Here is a 14627-nt window from a genome sequence, read left to right as displayed (position 1 = left end):
AGCAGTATGTGGATCGAGAACTACCAGAAGTACAGGCAGGATTTCGAAGAGGCAGAGGAACTAGAGATCAAATAGCCAACATACGCTGGATCATGGAGAAAGCTAGAGAGTTCCAGAAAAACATCTACTTCTGCTTCATTGACTATGCTAAAGCCTTTGATTGTGTGGATCATAACAAACTGTGGCAAGTTCTTAAAGAGATGGGAGTACCAGAACATCTTATTTGTCTCTTGAGAAACCTATATGCAGGCCAAGAAGCAACAGTGAGAACTGGACACGGAACCACTGATTGGTTCCAAATTGGGAAAGGAGTCCGGCAAGGCTGTATACTGTCGCCTTGCCTATTTAACTTATATGCAGAGCACATCATGAGAAAGGCAGGGCTAGATGAATCAAAAGATGGAATTAAGATTGCTGGAAGAAATATCAACAACCTAAGATACGCAGATGATACCACTCTAATGGCAGAAAGTGAAGAGGAACTGAAGAGTCTCTTGTTGCGAGTGAAGAAGGAGAGTGCAAAAGTTGGGTTGAAACTAAACATTAAGAAAACCAAGATCATGGCATCCGGCCCTCTCAATTCCTGGCAAATAGATGGGGAAGAAATGGAGGTAGTGACAGATTTTATTTTCCTGGGCTCCAAGATCACTGCAGATGGGGACTGCAGCCAAGAAATTAAAAGACGCTTGCTCCTGGGGAGGAAAGCCATGGCAAATCTAGACAGCACACTAAAAAGCAGAGACATCACCCTGTCAACAAAAGTGCGTATAGTCAAGGCTATGGTCTTCCCAGTTGCAATGTATGGCAGTGAAAGTTGGACCATAAGAAAGGCTGAGCGCAAAAGAATTGAGGCCTTTGAACTCTGGTGCTGGAGAAGACTCCTGCGAGTCCCTTGGACTGCAAGGCGATCAAACCGGTCAGTCCTAGAGGAGATCAACCCTCACTGCTCTTTAGAAGGCCAGATCCTGAAGCTAAAACTCAAATACTTTGGCCACCTAATGAGGAGGAAGGACTCACTGGAGAAGAGCCTAATGCTGGGAAAGATTGAGGGCAATAGAAGAAGGGGACGACAGAGAATGAGGTGGCTGGATGGAGTCACTGAAGCAGTAGGCGTGAGCTTAAATGGAGCCCAGAAGATGGCAGAGGACAGGAAAGCCTGGAGGAACATTGTCCATAGGGTCGCGATGGGTCGGACACGACTTCGCAACTAACAACAACAGTGAAATAAGTAGAACATCTATTGTGTTATATACATTAAGTCTGCAAAGTAGCACTTGCTTCATTAGTTGAAGTTCAATCATTGTCAAATTAAATATTATAATTTGAGGACACCTTGATCTCCTGAATTATATATATATATATATATATATATATATATATATATATATATATATATATATATATATATATATATATATATATATATGTATGTATATATATATAAAATTTTGTGATTTTGGCTTTCAAGTTTAAGTTTTATACACTCTAGTATTTGCTTGTTGGTCATCCTTGCTGTCCAAGGAATGCATAGGAGTCTCCCCTGACACTATAGCTCAAACAAGTTGATTTTCCTTCTAATTTTTTTCATGGACCAATTTTTGTTACTCTAAGTAGCTATGGGAAATATAATGATGTGGATTAATCTACATTTAGTTGGCAGGCTGATGTCCTTGCTTTTCCATATTCAGTGTATTCAAATTAAATAAGGGTCAATTAACTTTCATTACAATTTATTTTTAGGGACATGTAACATCCTAGTATAAATTAAAACTATTGAAAACAGTGGGGGAATAATAAATAGAAAAGATACAAGAAAAACAGGCAAAAGCATTATCTGAACAGGACACGAATAAGAGGAAAACACAGGAAGTAAAGCAGTATATAAAATTATACTGAGTATTTAAGATGAAAGGAATTAAAAAATATTTACTTACCCGTATATACTTGAGTATAAGCCGACTCGAGTATAAGCCGAGACCCCCAATTTCACCCCCAAAAACTGGAAAAAGTTATTGACTCGAGTATAAGCCGATCCGCCGTTCTGCAAGCCTCCGCCGCCGGCGGAGGCTGGATCCGCGCTCTGCAAGCCTCTGCCGCCAGCAGAGGCTCGATCCGCCATTTTGCAAGCCTGAATACACAGGAATACCCTGTGTGGCCGCGGCTCTCAGGGAAGCCCTTGCTATCCGCTTCCTCGCTCCACGCTGCCATTCGGGGCCCGCGCGTTTCCCGGGCAAATCGCGGCACCCAGCAGGCGAGGAAACACGCCCGCTCCAGTCGCCCCCCCTTCCCTCAGGAGACGCGAAGCAAGTGACCGCCCGGAGCTTACCGAGGACTTGCACGCGGCCGAGGCTTCGGTGCTTCCAGGATCGCGCGCACCTCTCCCAAGCCGCCGCCGTCCGGAGACCTGCCGAAGTTTGGGGAGGTTTGGGGAGGTGCGCGCGCACCTCCCCAAACCTCCCCAAACGTCGGCAGGTCTCCCGACCTCCGTGCCCTGCCTGCCTGCTTCTTTCCGCTGCAGAAAGAAGCAGGCAGGCAGGGCGCGGAGGTCGGGAGACCTGCCGACGTTTGGGGAGGTTTGGGGGTGCCCAAACCTCCCCAAACGTCGGCAGGTCTCCTGACCTCCGCGCCCTGCCTGCCTGCTTCTTTCCGCAGCGGAAAGAAGCAGGCAGGCAGGGCACGGAGATCCGGAGACCTGCTGACGTTTGGGGAGGTTTGGGGGTGCCCAAACCTCCCCAAACGTCGGCAGGTCTCCCGACCTCCGCGCCCTGCCTGCCTGCTTCTTTCCGCAGCGGAAAGAAGCAGGCAGGCAGGGCACGGAGGTCCGGAGACCTGCCAACGTTTGGGGAGGTGCGCGCGCACCTCCCCAAACCTCCCCAAACTTCGGCAGGTCTCTGGACGGCGGTGGCTTGGGAGAGGTGCGCGCGATCCCGGAAGCACCAAAGCCTCGGCCGCGCACAAGTCCTCGGTAAGTTTTTTTGTTGACTGGAGTATAAGCCGAAGTGGAATTTTTCAGCCCAAAAAGTGGGCTGAAAAATTCGGCTTATACTCAAGTATATACGGTATGTTTTCAGATTTGATTCTGAATAAGAAAAATGCAAAATCTATAAAAAGTAAAGTTTTATACTATACTATATTAATCTAGTTTTTGTTTCCTATAATAAAAAGTGTAAGTATTATTGAATACTGGACCACAATGTTTCTATCACATATTCTGTTAACCTTTCTTAATTTGGATGCATAGTTCAGTCCTACTTATAAAAGCATTTCTAGAATATCTTATTTTTTCTTCTCATAAAATTGGTGTGAAATAAAGGTAGCTTAACCCAACATTTTAAATGTTAACAGAAACATTCGAAACAAATAACAAAATGTCATTCAGACAATTTAGAGGGAATAGGTTTTTTTAAAAAAATAATAATAAAATATATAAAGCATTTTTAATCTTATTAAAATAAAAAATGTAAAATAAAAAAACGAAAGAAATAACATAGTAACATAATATTGAATATAAGCGTTGGCAGGTTTTTTTTCCATTTCTAAATCACTTCCAAGATGGTAAAAGTATTGTTGTAAACTTTATTAACACTTTCCTTTTTGACAAAATATTAAAGTTAAAAAACACTCAAACATCAAAAAGCATTTAAGTATGCAACATTTTACATATAAACATAATTTGTCCACCAACAAAATATTAGACAAGGAAAAAATGCTATACATTTTGTTGTAAGAATGTCAACATTACAGGTACGAAATGAGCCTGCACAAAAATGCATGCTACTAATAATGTCTGCCGTCTTCACTGAAACTGAAGACTTTCCTCAGTCAGTATAATGGAATAAAATTTTAGTACATCCTATGACCATTTTAAAAAATTGCTGATTGCTGACTGATCCAGTATTCTATATCCAACATTCAATAACTTAAGTGCTTTATAGATAGGACTCAAAAGCTCCTCTTATCCTAGCATCCCTTCACTGCAGTACATGTTTCAAAATTACATCAACTACAATATGCTTTATTTTGTTGTAAAATAGTCTCTCAGAAATAAAAGGCAGGGCAAAGCACTAGTGGAAAATACCGCAAAGAAATTAAAAAAATAGAGGAACCACATTACAGTTTTGCACTACAGTTTACAGAAGAAAGGCAAACTATTTCTGCTTTTTTATAGTTTAAATAAAGATGTAATCATTTTAGTACTGCGTGATAGTTGACATAAGATTTTTTTCCCAAGTATTCTAGAAGAACAAACTATTGGACAGTTGCTCTTTTATTTTTCGGAATTGCTGAAGGATATTGGAGTAGATTACAACTAATGTGACTGACCATTCTCTTCAAATAGTTGGCTCCCACTGGAACGCTGGACAAAACCACCGAAATTTCCTCATGGCTGAGAACAGAAAATGCATAATATATATATATATAAGCTGATTAAGAAAACATTTCTGCTAAACTTTTTTACAGAAATGAAGCATATATCATAACCCAGACATTCATCTTTGTTTTACTTACCCAAGATTGCCTGTGCATTTTTGGATAGTGAAAGCTAATGGAGTCGTTGGATAATTGGCAGATAAAGAGAGTTCGACTTCAAACTTTGCAAGAGGCATAGAACTGGAGAACAAAAGGCTTATACTATATATGAAAAAACAGATACATAAAATTAATAGTTAGGTAGGTTACTATCCAAACAAACCCATGTGAAAGAATTGGGAGAAACAATCGGATTTACAATGAAAAATTGTGAACGTGGATAACTTTCTCTTTCACCTAAATCAAATGATAATCTGAACTGGAATCTAAATTAATAACTTGATAAATGGAAACTAATAAAAGTAAATTCAGCCTATTTTTCAGTAACTTCACCATGTAAACCAGAGATGGCAATTAATTTTCCCAAGAGGCCACATGAGAATTTGAGACTGTTGTGCAGGGCCACTACTTGCTTCCGCTTTATCTCTGGAGACATTTTAAATAAGTATGAAATTACAGAGCCATAAGTAGTCAGAAACTTAATAAAATTCCTTAATAAATATACCTTGCAGATACTCAGATATATTATTGTTTTAATTGTGTTTTTATTGTTGTATCCCATTATATCCATCCATAATTCAATGAGAGTTGGTATACAAATTATCATCATAAATGTTAACAAAAACACTTATTATATGTTTTTCTCACAATAAACCCACATACATAAATTATCAGTATCAAAATCTTTAAACTTTTTACTACTTAAAAAAACCTGTCAGAACTGCCTGTTTGTGCTTGTTTTTAAGTTGGCTGTCAAATTTTATGTTCTAACTCTTTTTAGTTTTTATTTTGTTTACTATTTATTTTAATCTGGTTCTGGAATCCACTATTTGAATATTTCTCTGTTCTTTTATTTACTGTGTTTGTATGGATTTTGTAAAGTTTATATCATATTAGAAAACTGTGCATTTTTGTTTCTTATTACGCTCCTTGAATTCTATTTAGCAAAAATTGTTCAACTTTTTTTTCTGTCTTCAGTAAAACAGATTACGACTCCTGACAATTGCCTGGACGAACCATGCAATTTTCTTGGGTGTAATTTCAGAAATTATTTGCCATTGCCTTTGTATTAGACCAGACATGTCAAACACAAGGCCTGGGGGCCACATCTGGCCCACGAAGTGGTTTCATGTGGCCCCCGAAGCCTTGAAACAGTGAGGGAACGGCCCCCGCTGCCTTGGCCCTGGCCCAGAGACCCTCCTTCTGCCAGAGACCCCCAGATCTGTCCCACTCCTGCCCAGGCCCCCATAGGCACCCTTGATGCCAATGATGTAGAGCTGGCCATGCCCACCCAGTAGGCCATACGCACTCCAGCCATGCCCACCCAGTAGGCTGCGCCCACCCTGGCCATACCCCCCCGAGGGCAACCGCAATGCTGATGTGGCCTTCAATGAAATTAAGTTTGACACCCCTGTACTAGACTGAGGGGCAGGGACTGATTTTTACTTGGCTGACTTTGTGCCTAAGGCAGGAACTAGAACTCATAGCCTCTTGGTTTCCAGCCCTGGGCCTTTAACCATATCCAAACTGCCTCTCGTTTTAAAATCCACCATTGTAAAACTTCAGTGTTGTCAGTTAATCATACAACTATGGAGTAATTTGGTTGAATTATAACATATATTTACAAAGTGGGGAGGCATTTTTTCAATTATTTGTATGCACCAAGCACACAAATAAAAGTAGATTAAACAATTACTTACTTTGTGTCATTCACTTCAGTCTTCAGCAAGTAAAATTTTCCACCCCATTTGTTCAGAAACTCTATCTCTTCTCCCAGAAGTTGACAGCGGTTCACCACAAGAGACAGATCATGCAATATCTGGTTGAACAATCAAAATGAAAGTAATCACGACATCCTAATATACACATAGATTTTCTAGAAAATATGGTTTATCAAAAATGAACTTTTCATTAAAAAAATCTGGTGATTCTAGTCTCCAGTCTCCTCTCATCCTCACCACCAACATCTACATTATCTGGAATCCATGGAAGAAAGTGGTAGAGGTGCAGGGGATTGGGAACTAAGAATTGGCTAACCCTGCCCCCCTCCTAACTGACAGCAGTTGTCTCTTGGGAAAATAAGTGGCTGGAACCAATCCATTATGAGTAATATATGGCTCAATGTATTGTAAAGAAAGGTATGACTTTTCTATGCCAGGAGCTCCCAACCCGCAGCCCATGGCCTGCTACCAGTCCGCAGCCCGTTGGGAACTGGGCCATGCAAGCGGCAGGTGCGTGCATGAAACCATCCCCTCCCCCCCTGCCACCACCACCATTGCCGGTTCGCAGAGCCGGAAAGATTGGAGACGTCTATACTAAAAGCAGCATGTAGAACAATAAAGCAGACAATAAGAAAAAAATGCATTACTTAGCTTCTTTAACTAAAGGCAATCAATTAGCCCAGTGTTACTGCTACTAAGCCAAAAAATAATATGCTAACCCATACTCATTAGAGTAATATCCAGATTTTTTTCCAACAACGTATACGCTTCATTGCAAATTTCTAACTTCTTTGTTCAACCCATAAGCATCAGGAAAATGAATCAGCAAATAATAAATTTGAGAAAAGTTTTAAGAGCTTATTGTCATGTATGCTTTATTTTAGTGTACAAATTCTAGACTTCCTTATAATTAGTTCCTTACCTGAGAAAGCTGATACACTGTTGAGCATTTCTCTTGCCATGAATTTTGACTATCAATAAACTGAAAGATCAGCTTATGCACTAGTTTTGCAGTAGGCACTGCTTTTGTTTCTGAAAAAATAGCAAGTAAAAGTAAAAAAAGATTATTGTCAAAAATTAAGTTATATTTAAATCATTTTGTACTATTTTAATTATTTATTAATCACATTTATATGGTTGTCCATCTCACACAGAGTGACTCTGGGAGGCATATAACAATTGAATAAAATAACAGATAATTTCAGATGTTTTAAACATTAACACTCCATGCACATATCTACTATGTATAGTTTTAACAAAGACCTATGCTTTATCAGAACTTATAAAATCCTCCATTTCCCAACATCTTTGACTATTATTTTCCTAATGCAAAGAATATACTGCAGAAGAAATAAAAATATAAATTAGGAAGCGGATTCCTGGTATCAGCCTGTATTCCCTATTTCCTTCCATTTCAACATTATATTTCATATGAAGCACTGGGAATTCCTTAAGATCATAAAATATTGCAATCTTACCATCCAATAATGATTCAAAATTCAGACTAACAATTTCCCGGTAGAACTTGTTTTTGAAGGTAGCGTCATCTACAAAAAAGCACACACAGTGTGAAACACATCTTTAAAGTGAAGTTTGTGTTACTACATTTCTAGTAATGTATACAAAAAATATGACTTAGGGTGATGTGTGAATCAAATTTATACACCCATGAGTAAACTGAATAACCTCCTATGCATATTTCTGATACTGAGGAATATTTGTATGGAAAGCCAACTGATCGTATCAGCCCCTACCTTAAAGCTGCCTTGTTTAGACAAATTCAGTATTTACAACCAACCTTCTAGTGCAAAATGTTCCATTACAATAATTTATTTATTTATTAATTTATTTTATTACATTTATATACCGCCCTTTCCCGGAGGACTCAGGGCAGTTTACAGGGTAATTAAAAACCAAAAATACAAAAGTTAAAAACCAAGTTTAAAAAAGATTAAATTTATTCCTGTACAAATAAAACCCCAATTAAAATAAATTAATCCTCAGCCTGGGCCAGAGAGCTCGAAGAGCCAGGTCTTCAGGCCCCAGCGGAATGAACGGAGGTCGGGGGCAGTCCTCAGCTCCACTGGCAGCTGGTTCCAAAGGGCAGGCGCCCCCACTGAGAAGGCCCTATCCCTGGGTGTTACCCGCCGGCAATCTCTTACCGGTGGCACCCTGAGAAGACCCTCCCTGTGGGAGCGCACTGGACGAAGGGAACCTGATGCCGGCAGCAGGTGTTCCCTCAGATATCCCGGACCCAAGCCATGTAGGGCTTTATAGGTCATCACCAGCACCTTGAATTTCACCCGGAGGGCAACCGGAAGCCAATGCAGCTCGCGGAGTAGAGGTGTTACGTGGGAGTATCGGGAGACCCCCATTACAACTCGCGCGGCCGCATTCTGCACCAGTTGAAGCCTCCGAGTGGTCCTCAAGGGCAGCCCCATGTAGAGAGCGTTCACAAGCGCATGAGTGACTGTGCGTAGGGCATCTCGGTCCAGATAGGGTCACAACTGGCGCACCAGGCGAACCTGGGCAAAAGCCCCCCTGGTCACGGCTCCTATATGGTCTTCAAAATTGAGTCGTGAATCCAGGAGGACGCCCAAGTTGCGAGCCCTATCAACGGGGGGGGGGGGAACACCTCACCCCCCATCGTCAGAGATGGAATAGTCTGGTTGACCCGAGATGCCAATATGCACAGCCACTCAGTCTTGGCGGGATTGAGACGAAGCCTGTTTCTCCCCATCCAGACCTGGACCGCCTCCAGGCACCGGAACATCACGGCGAGGGCATCGCTGGGTTGGTTCGGGGTGGAAAGAAAAAGTTGGGTATCATCAGCGTACTGATGATACCCCACCCCGAAACCACGAATGATCTCACCCAGCGGCTTCATATAGATGTTGAACAGGAGGGGCGAGAGAACCGACCCCTGAGGAACTCCACAAATGAGAGGCCTCGGGGCGGATCTCTGCCCTCCCGTCAACACCGACTGCGAGCGGCCCAGGAGATAGGAGAACAACCGTAAAATTTCACACAATACTGGTACCAAACGGCGAAAAATAGCCACAACGAACAGTTAAATTCAAATAATTCTAAACATTATTTATAGAAGTGCCATAGAAGGCAGGTCAGAGTTCCTGCTATTTTGCAGCTTACCTAAGGGACATTTAAACCCCACAGTGAGCTCAACAGAATCATAAAGGAAAGTAAACACTGCCTGCTGATCACTCCATTCGTTTATTACCCACTCAGAGAAGCTGCAAGAAAAAAACATTACACAATCACAGTTTAATTAAAAGAGAAAACATTAGAAAGTTAAAGACATGCACACACATTAATATTTGCTGTTAGTGCTCTTTCCACTTTTGAAAAGTGGTGAAGTGTTTCTAGACTAGGCTGCTGGTGCTACTAATACTAATCAGTTTCGTATTTCTTTCTTTAAAATACTTTTTTCCTTTGGGAGAAAAAAATGGGTTCCAAATGGAAGACGACTCTTCCTCCCAGAAAGGAAGCAGAATTCTTTCGTCAAAGCCTTGTGCGGAAGCTCCAGAAGAAAACTCAGACTTTCACAGATTATGAGAGAACCTCTAGCAACATCAGTGTCTCTTTTAATTTTAAGATTAAATCAAATTAGATTGGTCTGGTGGTTAAGGCATGGGCTAGAAAGCAAAGGATCACGAGTTCAAGGCCCATCTTTGTTATGAAAGTCACTTAGGTGACTTTGGGCATCTCATTTCAACCCACCTCACAGGTTGGTTTTTTTTATTATTATTTTAATTCCATTTATATCCCGCCCTTCTCCGAAGAATCAGGGCGGCTTACAATCTAAAGCACAATGTGCTTAGCAATAGCCTTCATTCTATGTATATGCCTGCTTATTAGGGCTTTCACACACACCCCATGCGGCATTATTACAAAGTCAGCTTATTGCCCCCAACAATCTGGGTCCTCATTTTACCTACCTTGGAAGGATGGAAGGCTGAGTCAACCTTGAGCCTGGTGGGATGCGAACCTGCACTAATTGCAGGCAGCTGGTGTTACTTAAGGAGGCATTAGCCCACTGCTCCACCAAGGCTCTTTTTATTGTTGTTGTGGGGAAAATAGGAAGAGGAAGGTGCGTTGAATATGTTTGCTGCCTTTTGTTATTTGTAGAAATAATAAAGGCGGGATACAAATAAATAAAATAAAATAAACTCTGTCAGTTAACGTCAAAACCATGCAGAGAGTTGCCTGTGCACACATCCCCTCACAAATACTGAAACAGGGAACTTGGTCTTTCAACTATTATTGGAAAACTCATGAGTTTTATTTTCCTAGACAATTTTATCAACATCAGATAGTTTTTTAGAATGGGTAATTATATTGTCATCCCTCAATAAGAATGAATAGTAGTCATGAAATAATCAAATTTTAGACAATTGTCTGTCAATTGAGACCATCTCCAGATCACAAGGGACAGCACACATTGGGGACAGTTCTAATTAGAGGATGAACGGCATTACAATAAAATCCTCTTTAATTTACTTACTTGTATTTCTCTGTATGTTCTTGGCACCTTCTTATGTCTCTTTGAAGCTGGTTGATTTCAGAAATTATCTGTTGTTTTTGACCTCTGAGATCTGACTGATCTCTGCAAAAATGCAAAATGTGAATAAAATAGTGTTGAAAACTGATATATTTTATAGGTTGCAAATATGGGGTATTTTGGTGATAAATATTACCTTTGAAGATTATCTTCTTGGGATTTGTAATTTTCAAGTTCTAAAATTGAAGACAAATACATTTAAAATCTGGCAACAGAATACAAATATAGCTAATTATTCTAATTAAACACATCCAGTTCTATTTTTCCATCCAAGTTACTGGTACTTCCACAGTGCTGTAATTTTCATTCCACTCTCCAATTCTTCAAAAGCAGATGATGCTAATATGCAATTGTGTTCACGGCTGCCAATTTTGCACAATACTAAGAATATCTTAAGCAGCTTCAGGACCTCGAAAGAAAAAGGTTAATTCACTTTCCCCACTCCAAGGGAACTAACTTAAGTAAAATGACTTGCCTATCCTTACTTCATATTGTATGAGTTTATCTGGTCCTCTGCAAAAACATATTCTGAATGGTTATTAAAGGGTGGGAGGAAATATGCAAATCCTGAAAGATGAAGACAACTGAACTTTAGAAGACAGTGAAATGACAGTTCGTGTAAACAGGAAATAGACCATCCACAAACTCAACAGAGCTGCAACATTTCAAAGGAAATATTAATTTTGCTATATTTAAATACAATGCAGCAAAGTCAGAAATAAATTAGTTCAACTGATCAAGGCAACCAACATCTAATGAAGATTAATTCCAAATCTTTTATCTCATTTAACTAAAAAAGCCTACTTACCACTCTCAATATGTTTCAGTTTGGTCTCATGTCCCTCCGTGGCATAATTAGCACCCAACTCAGAATCATCCAGAGTAGCGGTTTCTAAAAATCAGGTAGTATTTAACAAAGTCATGTATCCAAAACCATAACATATATATCAAACAATTTAGTAGAAAATGCATTTTAAATGAGTAAGCTTCTAATTTTAAAGTTTATATCCCAGAAATTTAGTAGTTTTATTTAAAGAGAAAACAGAAATGCTAAAATGGTTCTTGTAAGTATAAATTATAGATACAGCTTTTATTTTTACTATATTGTGGCTACAGTTTGATACAATTCCGATTAAAAAAAAGCAAAACTTCCAAATAGTGATCGTATTGCATTAGTTTCGGGAGGACTGATGAACACTTACCGTATATACTTGAGTATAAGCCGACTCGAGTATAAGCCGAGACCCCCAATTTCACCCCCAAAAACTGGAAAAAGTTATTGACTCGAGTATAAGCCGATCCGCCGTTCTGCAAGCCTCTGCCGCCAGCAGAGGCTCGATCCGCCATTTTGCAAGCCTGAATACACAGGAATACCCTGTGTGGCCGCGGCTCGTCGGCAGGTCTCCGTTCCTCCTGCCGACCTTTGGGGAGGTTTGGGCGCCTCCCCAAACCTCGGCAGGTCTCCGTTCCTCCTGCCGACCTTTGGGGAGGTTTGGGCGCCTCCCCAAACCTCCCCAAACCTCGGCAGGTCTCCGTTCCTCCGCGCAGACCTGCCGACCTTTGGGGAGGTTTGGGCGCCTCCCCAAACCTCGGCAGGTCTCCGTTCCTCCTGCCGACCTTTGGGGAGGTTTGGGCGCCTCCCCAAACCTCCCCAAACCTCGGCAGGTCTCCGTTCCTCCGCGCAGACCTGCCGACCTTTGGGGAGGTTTGGGCGCCTCCCCAAACCTCCCCAAACCTCGGCAGGTCTCCGTTCCTCCTGCCGACCTTTGGGGAGGTTTGGGCGCCTCCCCAAACCTCGGCAGGTCTCCGTTCCTCCTGCCGACCTTTGGGGAGGTTTGGGCGCCTCCCCAAACCTCGGCAGGTCTCCGTTCCTCCGCGCAGACCTGCCGACGTTTGGGGAGGTTTGGGCGCCTCCCCAAACGTCCCCAAACCTCGGCAGGTCTCCGTTCCTCCGCGCAGACCTGCCGACCTTTGGGGAGGTTTGGGCGCCTCCCCAAACGTCCCCAAACCTCGGCAGGTCTCCGTTCCTGTTTGGGGAGCTTTGGGCGCCTCCCCAAACCTCCCCAAACCTCGGCAGGTCTCCGTTCCTCCGCGCAGACCTGCCGACCTTTGGGGAGGTTTGGGCGCCTCCCCAAACCTCCACAAACCTCGGCAGGTCTCCGTTCCTCCGCGCAGACCTGCCGACCTTTGGGGAGGTTTGGGCGCCTCCCCAAACGTCCCCAAACCTCGGCAGGTCTCCGTTCCTGTTTGGGGAGGTTTGGGCGCCTCCCCAAACCTCCCCAAACCTCGGCAGGTCTCCGTTCCTCCGCGCAGACCTGCCGACCTTTGGGGAGGTTTGGGCGCCTCCCCAAACGTCCCCAAACCTCGGCAGGTCTCCGTTCCTGTTTGGGGAGGTTTGGGCGCCTCCCCTAACCTCCCCAAACCTCGGCAGGTCTCCGTTCCTCCGCGCAGACCTGCCGACCTTTGGGGAGGTTTGGGCGCCTCCCCAAACGTCCCCAAACCTCGGCAGGTCTCCGTTCCTGTTTGGGGAGGTTTGGGCGCCTCCCCAAACCTCCCCAAACCTCGGCAGGTCTCCGTTCCTGTTTGGGGAGGTTTGGGCGCCTCCCCAAACGTCCCCAAACCTCGGCAGGTCTCCGTTCCTCCGCGCAGACCTGCCGACCTTTGGGGAGGTTTGGGCGCCTCCCCAAACCTCCCCAAACCTCGGCAGGTCTCCGTTCCTGTTTGGGGAGGTTTGGGCGCCTCCCCAAACCTCGGCAGGTCTCCGTTCCTCCGCGCAGACCTGCCGACCTTTGGGGAGGTTTGGGCGCCTCCCCAAACGTCCCCAAACCTCGGCAGGTCTCCGTTCCTGTTTGGGGAGGTTTGGGCGCCTCCCCAAACCTCCCCAAACCTCGGCAGGTCTCCGTTCCTCCGCGCAGACCTGCCGACCTTTGGGGAGGTTTGGGCGCCTCCCCAAACGTCCCCAAACCTCGGCAGGTCTCCGTTCCTGTTTGGGGAGGTTTGGGCGCCTCCCCAAACGTCCCCAAACCTCGGCAGGTCTCCGTTCCTCCGCGCAGACCTGCCGACCTTTGGGGAGGTTTGGGCGCCTCCCCAAACGTCCCCAAACCTCGGCAGGTCTCCGTTCCTGTTTGGGGAGGTTTGGGCGCCTCCCCAAACCTCCCCAAACCTCGGCAGGTCTCCGTTCCTGTTTGGGGAGGTTTGGGCGCCCAAACCTCCCCAAACAGGAACGGAGACCTGCCGAGGTTTGGGGACGTTTGGGGAGGCGCCCAAACCTCCCCAAACAGGAACGGAGACCTGCCGAGGTTTGGGGACGTTTGGGGAGGCGCCCAAACCTCCCCAAAGGTCGGCAGGTCTGCGCGGAGGAACGGAGACCTGCCGAGGTTTGGGGACGTTTGGGGAGGCGCCCAAACCTCCCCAAACAGGAACGGAGACCTGCCGAGGTTTGGGGACGTTTGGGGAGGCGCCCAAACCTCCCCAAAGGTCGGCAGGTCTGTGCGGAGGAACGGAGACCTGCCGAGGTTTGGGGACGTTTGGGGAGGTGCCCAAACCTCCCCAAACAGGAACGGAGACCTGCCGAGGTTTGGGGACGTTTGGGGAGGCGCCCAAACCTCCCCAAAGGTCGGCAGGTCTGCGCGGAGGAACGGAGACCTGCCGAGGTTTGGGGACGTTTGGGGAGGCGCCCAAACCTCCCCAAACAGGAACGGAGACCTGCCGAGGTTTGGGGACGTTTGGGGAGGCGCCCAAACCTCCCCAAAGGTCGGCAGGTCTGCGCGGAGGAACGGAGACCTGCCGAGGTTTGG

General features: G+C 44.3%; 1 protein-coding gene across 1 annotated transcript in view; it reads right to left on the bottom strand.

Moving 5' to 3' along the window:
- Positions 1 to 1869: 1869 nt before the first annotated feature.
- KNL1 (kinetochore scaffold 1) overlaps positions 1870 to 14627 on the bottom strand; it is a gene marked incomplete at its 5' end in the record, with an annotated part of 39942 nt that continues 27184 nt past the window's right edge. Inside the window, 10 exons of the mRNA XM_083349672.1 lie at positions 1870 to 1929; positions 3059 to 4387; positions 4510 to 4632; positions 6231 to 6349; positions 7174 to 7283; positions 7730 to 7798; positions 9402 to 9502; positions 10774 to 10875; positions 10967 to 11006; positions 11639 to 11722. Of these exons, the coding sequence (XP_083205798.1) occupies positions 4249 to 4387; positions 4510 to 4632; positions 6231 to 6349; positions 7174 to 7283; positions 7730 to 7798; positions 9402 to 9502; positions 10774 to 10875; positions 10967 to 11006; positions 11639 to 11722 (887 nt within the window). The 3' untranslated portion in view covers positions 1870 to 1929; positions 3059 to 4248. The remainder of the gene's footprint in view (positions 1930 to 3058; positions 4388 to 4509; positions 4633 to 6230; positions 6350 to 7173; positions 7284 to 7729; positions 7799 to 9401; positions 9503 to 10773; positions 10876 to 10966; positions 11007 to 11638; positions 11723 to 14627) is intronic.

Source organism: Vipera ursinii, assembly GCF_947247035.1.
Source record: "Vipera ursinii genome assembly, chromosome: 1".
NCBI classification, from domain to species: Eukaryota; Metazoa; Chordata; class Lepidosauria; order Squamata; family Viperidae; genus Vipera; species Vipera ursinii.
The sequence above is the reverse complement of the archived record's forward strand: the minus strand, read 5'-3'. Positions and strand labels throughout refer to the sequence as shown.